Source organism: Bacillus rossius, chromosome 1 (genome assembly GCF_032445375.1).
Source record: "Bacillus rossius redtenbacheri isolate Brsri chromosome 1, Brsri_v3, whole genome shotgun sequence".
NCBI lineage: Eukaryota > Metazoa > Arthropoda > Insecta > Phasmatodea > Bacillidae > Bacillus > Bacillus rossius.
In genome coordinates this window covers 92,103,684-92,122,862 of record NC_086330.1, presented here as the reverse complement: position 1 = coordinate 92,122,862, position 19,179 = coordinate 92,103,684, and the positions used below count along the sequence as shown (strand labels likewise).

Below are 19,179 nucleotides of genomic sequence, written 5' to 3'. Positions count from 1 at the left end.
TTAATTAGTAGCGTGCCCGACGCTGAGAGCGGGCTTGGTTAGGAATAGGTGTTGCATTTAAAATCAGGAGGGCTAATATCTCGCCGCACACGGGCCACGTAACGCCCTGAGTTAGAGTTTCAAGCCGGGTCCACGTGCCCACTCACGTGGTGGCGCCCATTATTTTCCACCAGTATTCGAACCTTAACACCGGTACGCCCTCATTTTAAATTAGAAATTTGACCCCAGGTGTCTGCATTCGCCCAGGATGACCATGGGCATCCCTCAGAGACATTATCTCTGAATGATGTATCTTCGTCAAAGTTTAACCAAGGGATTTCTTTTTGTTTGTAATCAAGTGATCAGCAACAGTGGAGATGTGTGGAGAAATCATCTGGACCTGATATGTAGGTGGTGATCTATGTTTTGTTTTTGGAAAATAATAATATAACAAAATACTGTTCAAATATCTTTTATCTTGAAAAAAAAACATGAAAATGTAATACTACGGTATTATCAGACTAACTGAAACTGTTTATTATTGTTTTACGTTCGAGGTTAATACCGCTTCCCGATACTTTCGGCAGTGTTTTGTTTTGTTCCACGCATGGCGGCGCGCGCATCTCGTGCTGTGTCGTCATGACAACTGCTAAAATAAATAATCGCGCGGCGTTCGGAACAGCTTTAACGAGCCTATGCTTGATTGATATTGACATTTCATTGGCTTCATTAAAAAGGACGCTAACATGTCGCGGCCGTGATTGGCCCTTTTCAATTAACAATTTAATTTCGGCAAGAGAGAAGAGAGAGAGTGGAAAATGACGCCGTTTAGTGCGTGTGGTAGTGTATTCCCTCTGGGAATATTTCGTTCGTGGCGATGCTAATTTCGGCGTTATTGATCTGGAAATTACGTCAAAATACTGGGCAATGTTAATTGACGCCCTGTAATTGAATGCAGAATAATCGCATTCAATTCACGTGAGCGACGAAGTATTTTACGAACGACATTAAGCATCTATAGTTAAGGTATGGTCTGCATCATCGCTATATATTAAAATTGGCGTAAATTTTACCGTCAACATACGCGAACTATAATTATATAAACTTTGGATTATTATAAAATTAGTAGAACATTGACTTTCGGCGATTAACAGCAAATTTACTCACATTGGCACAAACTATATGTACACAAGTCCAGAAGTCTTTTGGTTAGGCGTTTCATGCTCGAGCAAGCCGGAGCAAAACCCCAAAACTTTTACTCAGTGAACAATTTCAGGAAATTTATTTATTTTGTATTTTATTCAAGAGTCAGGTTATCTACGACATCCCATAGACTTTATTTAATATTTGTTTGTTTGGTTATTATTTCCATGACTCAAGGTTTCTCATTATGATTAAAACAATAAAATAAGTTTTTTTTGTGTTATTTTGTTTTTAATTATTGATGACCTCTGGCGCCCTTGTATTAAGTCCTGGAATAACGTTCTGAGTAATTAAAAATGGAAAATCTTAGTTTCATCACGTACACGTTTGTGTACAGAAGGGAATAAGATTAGAAACACATTTTTCTGGCGCACGAACTGTGGGGCCGATAGTGTGCATATTTGTATTGTGTTTTGTGTGGTAAATTAAAACAGTAAATATGGAAACTAGGGGAAGGAGTAGACGTGTCAGTCAGGACAGCTCCAGGGACAGCAGTGTGGAGTCTACACACTCTGTAGATGTGTCTGTTCCCACATCACCTAGCCAAGTACCTAACACAGATTTTGTTACCCCAGTAACACATGCTGGAGCGGCTAGAGTAGATGTGACACAACCCCAAGCTACCACCACACCACACCACACACACCTTTGCCTTTATTGCCAGCTGCAATAAGTAATGAAACAAGTGCTAGCTTGCTCATCATGCTGCAAAGCATGTGGCAGGAGGTGAAAGCTAACCACCAACAACAGCAAGCTAGTTTTCAGGAACAAAGTGCCAGGAGTGCTAAGTTAGAGGAGAGTCTCCAGGGCACTAGTGCTAAGTTAGAGGAGAGTCTCCAGGGCACTAGTGATAGGTTGGAGGAGAATCTTCGACAGCAATTAGACAAACAACAACAAGAACAGAATGCTAGGCTGGAGGAAGGTCTCAGGGACACTAAGGAGTCTATTAATAACACTCTTCAAAAGGAAATGAGTGAAGTTAAGAGTAGTGTGTCTGCTATTTCTGTACGGTTGGCAGAACACGAGAACTACACGGAGACACAGTTGCAGCTAATACAACAACAATGTAGCAGTACAACAACTAGGTTAGCAGCAGAGTTAACTACCCAGACTAGCCAGCTGAATGACAGGTTAAATCAATTAGCTGAGCAAGCTGCTCAGAACAGCTGTAGTCTGGAAAATATACAATCTACATGCCAGACCATGATTGAAAATGTAGTAATCAATCATACCACAGACATGAGGGAGCAGGTGGACACATTAGTAAAAAGGCAGACAGAGTTTTCGATGGACATAGAGCAGCAGGTAGGCAAGCTACAAGAGAAGGTATTGCAGTTGAGGGTAGACAATCTTACTCGAACCTCCAGTCACCATGTAGCATTGGCCCCAGCCCTGAACACCAATGCCAATGAAATCCTCAGTAGCTGTGATTCACCGCAGGTTGAGCAACCTGAGCTCCCAATCACACACTCCAACCCAGCTAACACACACACCACATTGGACCCAGTTGCAGTGATGCACCACCCGGCACGCCAATGGTCAGAGGCGATGCCTAGGTTCTCTGCTCATGAAGGAGAGAATCCAATGAGATTCCTTCGACGTTTCGAGGAATACGCTGACATGTTCAGGCTAAGTGATACTGAACGCCTGAAATGCATGGCAACTGCACTGAGAGACCATGCGTATTACTGGTGGGAGGTATTACAAAGTACCATCACTTCCTACCAAGAATTCAAAAGCCATTTCAAACAGCAGTTTTGGAATGTGAAAATACAGGGAACACTGAGGGCACGTCTGCATACCGAGCGGTATGATAGCAAGAAGAACAGAACTCTGGAGACACACTTGTCTCAAATGTTCGAGAGGACGCGCTACCTCGAACCAGAGATGGGTGATATTGAGTTCATGGCGATGGTGACCTCCCAGCTACCCATCAAGTACCAAGTACATTTGACAGGGCGTAGCTTCAACAATATCACAGAGTTCCGCGAACAGGTCCTCGCTTTCGACCGGCTGGAGCGGCTGTCCAGGAACAACAATAGTGAGGTGGAGAAAGACCTCAAGCCTACACATCAGAAGGCAGCACCACTCTACACACCCTGGCAGCGTGGTAACGACGGCGGCAAGGCCAACGTCCACTGCACGTCATGGCAGCCTGCGAAACAGTACCGGACAGGGAAGTGGAAGACCAGGAGGGAATTCCAACCTCAACATCAAGGAAACCGCCAGCCGAAGAAACCCTACACCCACAACCAAAACCAGTGGTGGGGAAAGCATTACCGTCCTGAAGATCCAAATGGAAGGCCACCCAGGTGGGAGTACAGGAGTTACTCTAACCGTCAGCCGCCCAACAATATGCAACAGCATATGTTGCATCCCCCTGTAGCAGACACCGCTCCTGTGAATCAATCACCAGCGAGTTTCTCTACACTCAACCATCCTCCAACCACATCGTATCCCATGCAGCGAGGATATTTTGCTCGGCAGCAGCCGATCCCACCCAACTGCACAGGAACGCAGCCTCAGCCGACTGCGAGTTGCAGCTACACACAAGCTGTAACTGAAAACAATACGAACTCGTCAAACTAGAGAGGGTTGGTGACGTAACACCCCGATCACCAGACCCTATACAGAGCAAAGGGGGTAATATTGTTATGCCAAGTTACAATTGTTTGCCATACCGATCTATGTTAGCCACAGTCTTACTGACCGTACTCGCAAAGATGAAGGATTTTGTGGAAACTGTAGGAAAACCTACTGTGGTACTATCTGACAGGGGTACACAATTCTCCAGTGATACCTGGCGAGAAGGAATTAGGAAGTTGAACATTGTACCAACAACATCTTCCATTAGACACCCTCAGTCAAACCCCGTGGAACGTCAGATGAGATCAATTGGCAATATGCTACGTATATATTGCCACGACAAGCAACAGTCATGGCGAGATCAAATTAAATTTATTGAGTGTGTACTGAATCACACAATTCACTCGTCTATTGGCATAACCCCCCATGAAGCCCTATGCTCTGTAAGATCGGAGGTGTTACCACCGAAATTAATACCGGAATGCGACACACCTGAACGTGACATGGAGAGGCCAACTCAGGAAGAAATCGAAGAACTAGTACGAGACAAATTAACAAGAGAAGCCGACCTTAGGAAGAAAAGGAAGCCAGCATCTAGGATCAGTAAATTCACTGTAGGAGACTTAGTTCTACGCCGTACAGCACCAACTAGTAACAAGTGGGCTCATCTAGCGAAGAAACTATTTTTATTGTACTCAGGTCCCTACAAAGTAGTAGCTGTGGAGAAATGTAACTGCTACACTCTACAGGACCCTGATACAGGAAAAATTGTAGGGAATTACAATTTGAGTCAGCTTAGGCCTTACAAAACACCTGTGGTGGATTAGAACACCAAATATGTACCATTATTACTTGTGTTATGCTAAAAAATCATTGTATTGTTTATGTTACTAAGGAAATTTAATTATATATATCCTCGTAAGTTGATAGAGGTAATCCAGGTGTATAGGTACCTCATTGCTTCGATATGGTAATTTATATTCGAAGAATTAGGGTGTTTGTCAGTTGATGATTTTATTCCAACTGATATTTGTGCTTGGAGCATATGTGTTGCCTGAGCGTTGGTTTGGTACATTGTCCTAGAGGGACATACCAAATATTATGTACTGTGTGTACAGTTACTGTGTTGAGACACAGTTATTATCACCCTATTAGTCGAGTTCGACCGTATTAGCAATGGATATACACGTGAGGTTTAAATAAAATTTGGCATAAGATGTGTACAAACATTATGTGACATATTACAATGTATAACAAATGCAACACACAACTAAATACTACATATAATTAATGGCCTAAAGATTAGTTGACTAATATCCTACTAAATGAACACACTTGTTGGTATGAGTACTTACAGTTTGATCCAGGCTACTGCCTTGCCCCTACCTATGCTTCTTCATCGTCTAGTAGTTAATAATGCACTTTAATTGGGTTCCCACAGGACACCCGAAACTATAAGTGGATATCAACTTCATCCACACTCTTATGAATAGGATGTAAAAACACTCCACTTTATATTGAGAAAAGAAGAAATGAAAGATAAAGAATTTTAAAGATTGTCTTTAATGAACAGCTTTAAAAACATAAACACTATACACTAGCACTCAATCAATAATATTTATCTTGAGGTTATTGTCATTATTTCATAGCTGAGAAGCAAATAATGTCTCTTCTTGTAAATAAGTGTAGCTATTGTATAACATGTGATGAAGGAAAATATTCACATATGATATGTGAGAAGCATATTAAATATGCTAATATGTTATTGAAAGCCCAATATTATTGACAAATCTCAATTAAGAAATTGAATGTAATTATTTACTAGGTGAAGATATTATGTTGATAACATCCATAAAATATATTTTATTTATTCATCACCTACAATAAAGGTAAACAATAACCTGTTGTTGTTATTGAAAAACACTATGCAATGCTATTGTTGCAAATACTGTTTATTTATTCATTACCTTATTATTTAACAGAGTTATTATGTGTTCAATTAATGTTTATATTTATTATTAAGTTGTTATGAATTATTAATTTTATGAGTTTGAGGAATCTCGAGTCATTTAATTTATGTTAGAGTAGGGGAGCAAGAGAAGAAGAGGGGTTAGTGATAACATGAGGCACGATCACAGGACGCTGTATATTCATATCGCGCAAGTGATAAGAACTGTTATAGGACGTGTGATTAACGTGTGTGTGTGTCTTCTGATTGCCGACGAACTGAACGAGTTTTGTTGCGGTCCCCTTCGACACCGTCTGCAGCAGTAGATGCAGCTGCAGCAGCAGCAGCAGCAGCAGTAGTCCAAGGCACATGTAGAGTCATGTGTTGGACATTTGACTCAGCAGCTCGTACCAGTTGGTACGACCCCAGCGAACACGCCGCAGACCCGGTGGGTCTGCATCAGCACGACACCACAGCATCCATCGTGATGTCATTGGTGACATCAGGTGATACGATCATCGATGAACAGCACACTGGTCCAGCAGTCTTCACGACGTCGATCGCCTACAACAGTGTATTGTTGGCTGAACCGCCATCCCAGCACTGTGGTTTACACCGCAGTCAACCTCTCTGCTCAGCTGTCACTTACCATGTATGGAGATTGGTGAGCTGTCTTCTACATCCTTGCTTCGCCTAATCAGGTAACTGATATTCCACAACATGTAGACAGATCATGTTTACAAACAACAGTGCGACTGTCCAGCCTACGAAGAGTAGTGTCGTTTGGCAAGAGAATAACGTTTTTCAACTTTCATCGCAATGTTGCCAACTTGTGAAGTAACCAGTTCCAGTTATTTTTTTAACGATCTAAATTGAATTTAACTTTTTGGACAGTGAAATATAAATTTATATCGGGAGCGGCACTGTAATACTACGGTATTATCAGACTAACTGAAACTGTTTATTATTGTTTTACGTTCGAGGTTAATACCGCTTCCCGATACTTTCGGCAGTGTTTTGTTTTGTTCCACGCATGGCGGCGCGCGCATCTCGTGCTGTGTCGTCATGACAACTGCTAAAATAAATAATCGCGCGGCGTTCGGAACAGCTTTAACGAGCCTATGCTTGATTGATATTGACATTTCATTGGCTTCATTAAAAAGGACGCTAACGTGTCGCGGCCGTGATTGGCCCTTTTCAATTAACAATTTAATTTCGGCAAGAGAGAAGAGAGAGAGTGGAAAATGACGCCGTTTAGTGCGTGTGGTAGTGTATTCCCTCTGGGAATATTTCGTTCGTGGCGATGCTAATTTCGGCGTTATTGATCTGGAAATTACGTCAAAATACTGGGCAATGTTAATTGACGCCCTGTAATTGAATGCAGAATAATCGCATTCAATTCACGTGAGCGACGAAGTATTTTACGAACGACATTAAGCATCTATAGTTAAGGTATGGTCTGCATCATCGCTATATATTAAAATTGGCGTAAATTTTACCGTCAACATACGCGAACTATAATTATATAAACTTTGGATTATTATAAAATTAGTAGAACATTGACTTTCGGCGATTAACAGCAAATTTACTCACATTGGCACAAACTATATGTACACAAGTCCAGAAGTCTTTTGGTTAGGCGTTTCATGCTCGAGCAAGCCGGAGCAAAACCCCAAAACTTTTACTCAGTGAACAATTTCAGGAAATTTATTTATTTTGTATTTTATTCAAGAGTCAGGTTATCTACGACATCCCATAGACTTTATTTAATATTTGTTTGTTTGGTTATTATTTCCATGACTCAAGGTTTCTCATTATGATTAAAACAATAAAATAAGTTTTTTTTGTGTTATTTTGTTTTTAATTATTGATGACCTCTGGCGCCCTTGTATTAAGTCCTGGAATAACGTTCTGAGTAATTAAAAATGGAAAATCTTAGTTTCATCACGTACACGTTTGTGTACAAAAAACTTTTCCTTTCAACTAATTTTGGTGAAAGACTAAAGTCAAAATAATCTTTAAAGTTATTGCATATTAACATTATAAACTGTTCAAGTGAATCAGGTAATTGTTATCTATCTGGGATGCCTAGCCAGATCAACTTGGAATGTAACGTGGTTAAAATAGGAAAGAAATTAAGAGTAACAAAGTGACTGGGTTCTCAAAACAACAGGACGCAAGCAGTCAGAATAGTGCACTGGTACAATCAGAGGCAGAGGCCTAGGGGAGATAGGAATAAACCTGAGCAGCCTCTCTTGTTTCCCGTAATGCTCTACGGAGGGCGGAGGATGCCAGCAAGTACATTTCACCTTGAAAACTGGGGTGGGAACAATACACGAAACACAAGCTATTTTATCAGCACAAGTGTAGTAATTTCAACAGGGTGTCTACAAACCAAATTAAACACAGAACAAATTAGATGTACTATTACAGAAACATGCCAATTTTTGTGTTAAAAAGCTATACACTATTCAACGATAACTGCTACACCACTTACATTTAACTTGCAACTATAAACTGAAGTGACACATTAAAAAACAATATGCAAGTCAGCAAAAGGCTTTTGGAAATCAGAACTTCATGACTTCCAGCACCTTTACAGTTTATTTAGGAACCTTTATGTGACTACTTTGACCTTCAGTTTTGTTACTTTTATATGACTTTTGTAACAATTCCTTCAATTATGTTACTTCTTTATGATTTTTGTTACCTGTAGACACCCTGTACAAGATTCTATTTCTCATTCATAACAAAATATTTCAATGGAAGTGCTTTTTTGTACAGTAATAATATAATTTACTTTAGTTTTGCAATACATATGGCATTTGAATTTTAGAGATATCTCTAATCATTATAACCACCACATATAAGCATGATGATTTGGCTAGCAGTGGTGCGTAGTGCATGGTGGAGTGGTCATGCACATGTAATTGGGGTTCTATTTATTTCAGAATGTAAGAGCGTAATATAATACTGATTGCATGCTAGCATTGTTCCTGGTGCCACCCTGGCCCTTGCTATGCAGCTGAGTTATTTATAAAGAGTAATGTTGCAGATATAAAATGTAATTAATAAAAGAAAAAAGTAATGAGGACTGCCGACAGAAGTGAAAACTTAAAACTATAAACAAACAGTTGTAATTTTTGGATATCCAAATTAATTAATTGATCTTAAATTAAAACTTGTAAATCAAAACTGTAGTGCAGCTGATCTGCTGATTATTCCACTCAGCAATTTTATCATGGCAGGTCAGAAAATAATGGCATTTTCTATAGGTGAATCTTTTCTCTCTATTCTAAACCTATCAGATTTTGTTCCTCTCTAAAGCTCAGCTATGCTATTATACGCGGACAACAATTTCCATAGGAAATGATCATTTTGACCTTGCATATTGTGTACAATTAAGTTTTCTCTGCAAAGCAGTTAGCCTGTATTTTAGATCAAACTAAATATAAAATAAAAATTCCTGTTATTTTAATAAATAAAAACAATAAATTACTTACGAGGTACGCAGTTACAATGTAAAGTGAGCAGCGAGGAAGCTGTTATTCCCAGTGTGTATCGTCGATGATGGCTTCGTCCCAGGGGCCATAGATGTTGTCCTTGTGTGTCTGCCACTGTAGGAACCACAATGGGCAGACGACGGTGATGAAGAGTGCCGCGCAGATGAAGATCACGGTGATGATGAGGGACACGGAGAGTAGCGCGAGCACAGTCAAGGCGACCGTGGCCACCAACACGAGCGCGGAGCCCCGCCATTGGACCAGCAGGAGTGGGAGGAGTGCGAAGCTTTCCACCGCACAAGTCAGCAGCACGAAGGCGTGGAAGGGCGATGCTAGACGTGACACTAGACACACGGCTGCAAAGAGGGCCGCGTTGAGCGACAGGCAGCTGGAGACCACTGCTGCTGAGAGGCCGTAGTCGAAGAACACTACGTGCACGCTCATCATGAACGCTGCCATCGCGTAGATGGTGTCGGTGCTGATGGTGTCTGTGAGGGTATGGAGGATGGGCGAGAGGACGTACCCGAACACCAGGAATATCACTACCGTCTTGGCATCCTTTGCATAAACCTGCAGGCGGTTGTGCCCCTTATCCGGGACTTGCCGGTGTGCGCAGTAGCCTATGCTTGTGGCCACGCTACTTGCCACGAACACTGTTTCTGGCTGAATCCAGTTGCAGTGCAGGTACATGAAAACTATCACAAACAAGATCACGGAGCAGATTTCTTGCGTTACCAGACCGGCGCCACAGACGGCACTCAGGAACGTTATCTCCACTTTGTTTACATTCCGACGTAGGTTTTCTAGAAATGTGACATCTGTGTAGTTGTCTGGAAAACCTATATTTTCGTACAAGTTTTTCTTCCAAGTGACTTTGGCTAACTGCAGCAGTTTTTTTGTCTTGTTCCTCCTGTTTGCCATTTGTCTCAGCTGTGAAAATTTACTTCAGGAATCTGCACAAAGAAAAACAAAAAATGCATTATATGGATGTATTTCAAAATAAATTACATCTACAGCCATGTCCCAAATAATGGAGAGACTATTTTTGTTTTAGAGACCACATGGGCATAATACATGTGTTCAAATTACTTCCAAATGGTATTTTCTGTCAGTCTAAACGTAATGCAATAACTGCCTTCAGCCACTGCCACAGATACATTGGAATGCAACATCACAGTGATTTTGCAAGTACCAAGCTTATTTGTCTGAAGTCTGTGAGCTTTTTTATGCTTGTAACATCATTTAGGTTAAAAATGGAATATGGCCTGTTACTTTGAGTACTAAGGTATTATTATTTTCACAAATATTAGCAATAAAAGAAATACAGCCACAAAAGACCCAAATTGTGCTCTTTTACTTTTCTATAAAAAAAATTATGCTGGTACTTCAATCTTGGAACTAACCCTAAATGTTTCATAACATTTTCAGAAATAACCATAAAAATTGTTTGATAGCTGGAAAGTGATGATATTAAAGTATTTCAAAAATAATTGATGTATAATATATCACATAGAAAATTTATCATAATATAGAACATAAAAAATAAGTTATAACATCAAAGTTATATATATGTATGTGTGTGTATGTATATATATACATATATATATGTATATATATATATATATGTATGTATATATGTATGTATGGTATAAAATAGTATTCCATTGGACTTAACAAAACATTAATTTATTGTATTTATTTGGCAGGGTTGGCTATCACAGACAATTGTCAATTGTTTTATATAACACATCAGCTCCTGTTTTCTTAATGAAAAGAACGTCATTACTCACCAAATTTTTATAAACTGCAGGTTTCAATTAAATCAATTTCTAAATTTTTTTCTTTATCTCTGGTAACCTCCTTGAGCTCTAATTTATTTATTTTTTAAAATTACAAATCATCATTTTCAAGAGTACGTAAATCCTTAAATGCTAACACTAGGCCATAAGCCAATCAGCATGAAGAATCACATCACTGAATTTTTACCTAGGGTTCAGAATTATACTGTGTATGTATACACACACACAGTCAGAGCTATAGAGAAAAACCAATAGTCCGAGAGCAATTAACTTTTTCAGGCCCCTTCAATATTATTTAAGTTAAACATTTTGTAAACCCTCCGAATTAAACTGTAAACATTACTGGGGTAATATCGTGATATGTGCGTATCGCATGTCTCTCAAGGTTTCCTATGAATTCTATTTATTAATTTTTTTTATTTGTCATATGCCTAACAACAGCAGAGGGCATTAGCGAAGGGCGCAACACATACAGACAAGGACAAAAATGGTGGCTGCAAGTATGTGGATACTCCCCTCTAGTGTTGGGTACCATCAACTAATTTCTACTATCAAATAATCAATGATTATTCATACCATAATAAAGAATAATTTTTTGAAAGTTTTAGTTGAATAACTTTTCATTCGCTGCAAGCTGCAACAGTGTTATTAGTGAAGAATGAACATGTCTGAATGACTAAAAACTGTTCCAATTACTATTCAACCTGCAAAGATGTCATTTTTTAAAAAAAAAAAAAAACAATTTTGAAACCTCAATTATCAGCTCAGTGTTTACATACGGAAGATTACAGAGTACCGTGTGTGTGTGTATATATATATATATATGTAATGATAAGGGTGTAGACTAAAATAATAGCAATATTGTTTAAAATTAGTCTAATGATCAAAGATCTTTTCAATAAATTCTACATATAAAATATTGAGAGCTGAAAGTAATACAAAAATTATTGTTTATAATAAACTATAACCACGATAATTGCTGTGTTTAAAACAATTTTAAGAACATAATCTCAAAAAATGTAATAATCGGATTACATCTTAAGAAATGGCTTACATAGCAAATTAAACATAAAACTTCCCTTGCAAGTAAATCCAAAACAGTGCAATAGGAAATGAGATACTAATAAACCGTTTATTAGAAACTTTCAGTTACCTTCGTAAATGATTATTTTTTCTCGTATGTTTTTTAATGCTAACTTTAACCCAACCTAACCATTTCACAGCCACATTAAGTGAATAAGTTTGTTTTAATTTTTATTTAATGAAGTTTTATAGTATTCATTGTCATATAATAATCGCAGCTACCAGTTAAGCGGCAATTCTGAATAAGAACCACTTTTCTAGAAAAATTAAAATAAAAATTACAAAATGCATTTTTTTACTTCATGGCATGTTTTGGAATCATTGTCTAAGAAGTTGTTTTTACCAACAGTTTACATTTTAATGAGTGGTAAGGTTAGGTTACACATTACAAATACTGTGATATTGTGATAATAGTCAGTTAGGTTAAATACTGATGTCTAACCCACTGCCTCGTGGATTGTTATTGAATGATTGCGGTTGTGCCCGGCGCCAATCAGTGACTACGTGCACTGATACACGAGACTATCTCAGGGGGGATATTGGCCACGTAGCGGCAGGCAGTGGTACGTCGGCAGTCGACTTCTTGTGCCTTTACTGGCCGTCTCAGGTGCCACACACACAGTAATTAGTCACTACGGGAATGTTCAGAAAGTACGGAAATAAACGATGGAGTACAGTAGCGGAGTTTATTTTACAAACCACCCTCGTACATGGTGCTGCCCATGTAGCTGACCTGTCCGGTGCATGAGAAGCTGGTCTGGCGCATGTTGAGTTGTTGGCAAATGCTCTACATGTCCCGGCGTGTGCGTCCCTCCCGGAGGGCTGAGTTCTACTGCTGAGGTCGCGGGCCGCTCGCAGCTGCCCGGACCATTCCCACACGAATTCCACACGCCAAAACCGAAAGATGGGACAGGCCAACTAGTTTGGCGTAATTGCGCAGTGAACAATTTTTAGCAGACCAAACAAGCCTCCCATGGTTTTTAAAATTATTACTGTAAATTGTTTCCGAATTTATATCCATAAATTGCCGAAGCTTTCCCTCGTCCTGCATCGATAACGCCGTCTCGCTTCTATCGATATATCGTTGCGGTGCGGGCTGGACGGTGCACTGCACTGCACATGTCGACACCACAGTAATGGTTTAAGTGACCGGAGGGAGCCCCAACAGGTATCATCAATACTTTAAAATAGTATGGAATGTTAGTTAAATTAGGTTAGCAACATTTTTAATACTTTAAACAGTGTGAATAGTTTTTTATGTTAGGTTGGCTATGGTAAAAACATAGCAAAATCTTTTGAAATTAAGATAGGAATTACTGACTTAATATGTAGCTAACCAGCCATTTACACAGTTTTACAGTTATTGTATGTAACTAACCTTACCAACCATTTACAAATTTGAACAGTATTTTTAATGTAGCTAACCAACTACCATTTTCATGATACTAAGCAATTTTTAAATGATCAAATACTGGTAAACTATTTTAAATATATAAAAATTCCCTTTCACATATTTTTAAAATATTCCGGAAGTGAAAAAAAAAAAATTTCAATCTTTTTATAAAGAATTCTTTGTGCTAGCATAACCACCTAAGTGATCTTAAAAACTTTTAACCTATAACTGCGACCGCGAACTTGCTACTGAAGTAAGGTTTTTATTTAAATATTACGTATTCACCCAACAATTTTATTTTTAAAATTGACCTACAATGATATATGGATTTGTGAGATAGCATCATCAAAAAGTATAATCATGGAAATGTAGGTCAAAGTGAACGATTAAATTTAGTTACAACTAAACACCAACAAACACAACACACAGATTGGCTGAGAACGTGTGAATACAATTACAACTAATTTAATTGAATGATTTTCAAATTAGTCGTGACTAGTGATGGTTATGTACTGTCAATTTAGTCGATAGTTTTTATTTGATGGTGCTCATCACTGGTACCCTCCATCGGCACCAAGAGCAGGCAAGCACAACCTGAGGGGGAACCACAGCAACTAGGCACATCAACAATTGGTCAACACACGTAAGGTGAGTGAGCCCCATACTTGCAGCGACAAAAATGGATGGAATGAATACAAACATACACAACAAACACAAAGATACAAAAAATTAAACACACAAAAATAATATAACATAGGGATAGAATGATTACAAGAATTATAAACAATAAGACAAAAGACAAAGAAAATTACAAAGAATCAGGATTGCTGCAAAAAGACTGGCCACTCCAACTCCTACGGTTTGACTGAGCTAAAACATCAGAAGCCAATAGTAGACTAGTAATATTAGTACTATCGTGGTAAACTCAAGTAATAAAAAACATCTAAAAACTCAACTGGGCTACTTGGTACATGGACAGGGTGTTTAGCACCCACCCCACCCTATAAATGGCCTTGCACACTGTTACAAAATAGTAACAACAATTTTGTATTTGATTTTTCAAAAATATTTTACACGTAATTTTTTAAAAATCAAAGAGTCAAGTTTACAACATGATACCGTGGAATACAGATTAATTTAGTGGGTGGAAAGAAAGTAGGAGAAATCTTTGACGTCAACGAAGTTGGCCAATGATAACGAATTTAATTGGAGGAATGTAGGCAGCCACTATAACATGTATTTTTGGTTCCATTAAAAAATTGAATAGCATTGTGAAAATAAATACGAATATTATTGAAAGTTTTGGATCAAAACTAGCAGTTGTGGTTTGAATAGGAGTGAAGTAATAAGTGGAATAGAATATCTTTATACTAGGTTGCTATCGCACAGGGTTGTCTAAGGAGGCGGATACTGAATTGGGGTGTCACCACGTGGTTTGTGGGCACGTTGACCCGGCAAGACTCCTTTCTCGGGCCGTGACGTCGCCCAAGTGCGACGAGGCACACAACCCTAATACTGCTTCGTTGGCCCCTAACACCCGCTATCAGCGGCGGGCAAACTGGTACACTCGTGTAATGCCCTAATCTTTACTTAGGTGGGCTCTAGGCGTCCCTCACGCCAGGCGACTACACCGGGGCACCCGTGACCGAAATAATATACACTCAAGATTCACACCTTATATTTATTAAACATCCCTCGTCTCTACATTGTTCATGCGAAACAGATAAAAAGCCAACGGCAAACAATTGTTTTAGGAGGTGAGCCAGGTCACCACGTGGCCTGGCCAAAGAAACGCAACAAAGTTAAATTTAAAATGCTCGAGGAGCTTAAATTCTTATTGAAACAGTCTGCCACCCGGAGTAGGCCTCGAAAACAGAAAATTCTTATTGAAACAGTCTGCCAACCGGAGTAAGCCTCGAAAACAGAAAGAAAGCAATTTAGATTAATATATGCAGAACGGATGCTAACGGATCAGATATTACCAAAACAATGTCGACGAGGTGCGGGAGTGTCCCACTGCGGGCGGCGGAAGAACAAGACTGCCTGGTCAACAGGGTGTCATGGCGTCTCCCAACACTCGAGTTCCCGTTAGCTTGTTAACTTATAATTACTAACATAGTTTACCCTTTTAAAAATTAGTAATAATTAAATGACAATTTCTGAGACTTCCCTCTGATTTCATTACAGTATACTTAATTAATTATTGTCTAAAGATTATTTGTCGGTAGTTCCTGTAGCGGCCACATGTGGCGCTGCGCCGTCCTTCCTGTGACTTAAGACAAAACACTGGGCGAAATTATAAAAACACACAATACATAGCCCTTTATTTCTTTACTTATTAATTAATTACTATTTTATGTTTCTGGTCCGTCGCACTGCCTCTAATGCCTCTTGCAGCTCACACACACACGCATTCACACGTCACCGTGGCGGGCGGTTCAAACAGAGGGTGATGGTGGGAGGGTGGTGGCGCTGGCGGAACAGGGGACACATCAGGCTCAAGGGAGAGCGCAGCCCTGGTTGACATCAAGGTATGTACACAATAAGTATTTAGTACGTAGTAAGACATGAATTTAAATAGGTACCAGTAGTAATGAATTTAGTAGTCAAGAGAGAAATGAAATGTATTGTTCCTTTCTATTGAATTAATTTGTGTAGAGAATGAAAGTGTGGGAAGTGATGATTTGTGTTTTGGGATACTGAATGAATAAAACCGTTGAATGTAAATGCTCATTTGATATAATTATACAAGAGTAATATTGACAGGAAAAGTTTATTGCCATTTAGCCAAACACGGTAAGTGGTTTTTAATGGTTGATAAATGTTTTAATGATTTGTTGTAGTAGTGTTTTATGTAAATATTGTTGCTGGTTATGTAAGAGGTGTTTTGTTTGTGTTTCACTTGCGATGTTAAGTGAAATATTTGTTTTATTTGGTTAGGTGAATTATAAAATATATAATGTAATGTAAAAATGGCTAGTTTTCCTAGGGAAGGTTAGTTTTGCACTCAAAGTTATAACAACAGAGCAAAAGATTTGGCAAGGGTAGGTCTGCTAATAAAACATTTTTCATAAGTTTACATTGTGATATAGTAGGGATATGAAATCGTCAACAAGGTGATATGCTGAAATAATAATAACATGTACATTCTTACTGAACAAGCATGGAAATAGGGCATCTTCGACAGGGAAAATTTACACGATGTTTAGCACAAGATTTTTTTATTGAAGAAATTACATTATAGTACGGATAGTAATATATCTTTGGTATAGTGTTCTATACTACTTAGAATAGGTAGAGCTGTAGTATAGAATACGATACCGAAAAGTTAGCTTGATAAAGAAACATTTTAGTGCAAAACATGTGAATGTTCCACGCCCAAAATTTCAATGTTCCCGTGCTTGTCTTGTAAAAATGTAGGGGTAGCAATGACATCAGGGTAATGTTCCTTATTGCATATCCAGAAGTATTTTTAAATAAAACATTAATTTAAAATAAAGAAAGGAATTTGTTGTAAAGCTGTATAAGAACCAAAATATATTTGATTTAGAAAATATGTATAAAACTTTGAAAAAAAATTTTACAGGGAGTAATTATTCTGTGTAACACATCCCATTGTATTTTAAAGTAAAAAATTAAAATAAAGTATGCAGGTGCTTATGATTTGAAACTGTACAGTTACCAATTTTTTTTTTTTAAGATATGCATTATAAAACTTTGATATTAATACACAATTAGAAACATCATCCCTGGGAGTAATTGTTCCAAATAACATATCCAATTGTATATTAAAGTAAAATATTAAAATTAAGTAAGCAGTTGAATATGTTTTTGACGTAAAAATGTACCATAAACAAAATTTATTTGATTTTGAAAATATGAATTACAAACATGGATATAAACTGGTTACGTAATAAAAAACAATTACCTTAGAAATACTTAAGTAATTCAGATAATTTTCATGATAATCTTTTGATTTTAATGCTTACTTAATATTCAAGTTATGTCTGTTTTGTGTGTAGGCTATAAGTCTGCACTATGATAGTGAACAAGTCCATGTAAAATTCAATATCTTTAAAGGACTAAGTAAATTAATTGGTTTACCGATTTAAAAACAAGTGATATTGGTGTAAAATTATAAAAATCGCTAGGTATGAATAATCAATTAATGTAATTTTACTGACTTTCTGTTCAATATTTTCTGGTTTTTAATTTTTAATACTTTTTACTACACAAATTCTCTGGACTGCATTAACCTTTCCATTACAGAGTTCATTTCAATCCATTTGCAATCCGAAAACAAGTTTTAATTAAATGATCTAACTACATTTTGTTACTAGAAACTTTTTTCGGATTTTCTTCTTTTTAAATTATTTGCGAAAGTCATGCTATATATTTGTGCAAACCTGAACACAAAAAAAAAACGATTTATTTGAATTTCGAACACTATTCTTCATAAAATTATCTAATAACCTGTAAACGTATTTATTCTATTTTTATTTCTTTTTTTCATTCTGGCAAAAACCATTATACAAACAGGCTTAGTTTGAACAAAAATGGAAACCATGAAATTATCATGTACAGTCCTACGATAATACATTATACCCACCAACAACAATGTCATAAACGTTGATTATGTGTTGTTTTTTATTTTACAAAGAACCTAAATTTATATAGCATATAAATTTGAATTGGTCACCAAGGCAACACAGCTACTGGCTACTCCGGCCATCATGAATGTTTACAAACAAATAAAAAATAAAGCAAAGGTTAATACCCCGTACCAATGCTGTAAAAACTCATTGATTCCAGTAAACAAAATAATATATAGTCTCTTCTTACGTTTTCTTTTCTTACTCGTAATTATGTTGCATTAGTCTAATACAACTTAAAGTCAATCCTTTAAGTATGTTTTCGATTAAGAACTTTTATGATAGTTGGCACGTAGGATTGGTACTCGCGTAAATTTGTTTTTCCAGCATTGGTGTTCCAGATGTCAAAAGGTTTTCAGCTGACGTGGAAAGTTTCTAAACAAAATTGCTCCTAACAAGTTCGAAGTTCGAAGCTGCTGTTCATATCACACTTGTTTGTGTTCACAACTGTATTGTAAAAGGTAAATTTCAAGTATAACTAAACAGATTCGATTTCTTGGTATATTTCAGTCACTATCCCAATATTTATTTCTCTTTTGTAAAAAAAAATGGGTACTCTACTTAGCACTTGATGAATGGTGACAAGGGTTGTTTTTTCCAGGTATGTTAATTACGGTGTTATTAAGTAACTAGGATTTTTTTTCTGTACAGAAGAATCGAGTTTTTGGAAAATTACAAGTGTGTTAAAATGTCTTGTTAGTTGGGAGAAAGACTTTGAGAGTGAAGTACCTAGGACTGCCGACGATACATGTCCTTTTTATGTATGAGGTACCTGTGCTGAGGGCAGGATAAGTGTACTTAACATGAGTTTTGATCAGGGTCATTTGAATGTGGAAAGCGGAAGCTTCTGGATGGATCGTGGGAGGAAAAAAAGCAGGATAACAGGGTACTGGCAAGAAAGGGGTGTGGTTAGGTAACTAGGGCCAAGAGAGGTCAAAGTGTAGATGCATCTGGCCAAGTAAATTATGAATTCATGCTTGATTTATTTTTAATTTTATTGAAAATCAAACGAGGGTATATAAGGATTGATTGG

General features: G+C 37.7%; 3 protein-coding genes across 5 annotated transcripts in view; 1 reads left to right on the top strand and 2 right to left on the bottom strand.

Moving 5' to 3' along the window:
* LOC134539987 (uncharacterized) overlaps nt 1–9,305 on the bottom strand; it is a 90,723-nt gene extending 81,418 nt beyond the window's left edge. The window contains exon 1 of the mRNA XM_063382396.1: nt 9,220–9,305. The gene's annotated coding sequence lies outside the window, so the exon portion shown is untranslated. The remainder of the gene's footprint in view (nt 1–9,219) is intronic.
* On the bottom strand, nt 1,260–18,271 carry LOC134540024 (phosphatidylinositol N-acetylglucosaminyltransferase subunit C). Of its 2 annotated transcripts, XR_010076391.1 has the most exons (3): nt 18,104–18,237; nt 6,366–10,172; nt 1,260–6,280 (listed from the first exon to the last, which is right to left on the bottom strand). XR_010076391.1 is itself a non-coding variant. In XM_063382463.1 (2 exons), exon 2 carries the CDS (start codon nt 10,138–10,140, stop codon nt 9,262–9,264), a length of 879 nt encoding a protein of 292 aa, XP_063238533.1. In that variant the 5' UTR covers nt 10,141–10,172; nt 18,104–18,271; the 3' UTR covers nt 1,260–9,261. The 2 variants fall into 2 exon arrangements, 1 of the variants encoding a protein (XP_063238533.1); XM_063382463.1 differs by having other exon boundaries at nt 1,260–10,172; nt 18,104–18,271.
* The window catches only part of LOC134539994 (leucine-rich repeat-containing protein 59-like), a 45,970-nt gene continuing 45,011 nt past the window's right edge, over nt 18,221–19,179 (top strand). Inside the window, exon 1 of one of the 2 annotated variants that reach the window (XM_063382409.1) lies at nt 18,221–18,607. The gene's annotated coding sequence lies outside the window, so the exon portion shown is untranslated. The remainder of the gene's footprint in view (nt 18,608–19,179) is intronic. The other variant, XM_063382417.1, reaches the window with a different exon arrangement.

Bases quoted from the DNA above. Each gene is read 5' to 3' on its own strand.
- LOC134540024 (XM_063382463.1), bottom strand. From the start codon at position 10,140: ATGGCAAACAGGAGGAACAAGACAAAAAAACTGCTGCAGTTAGCCAAA.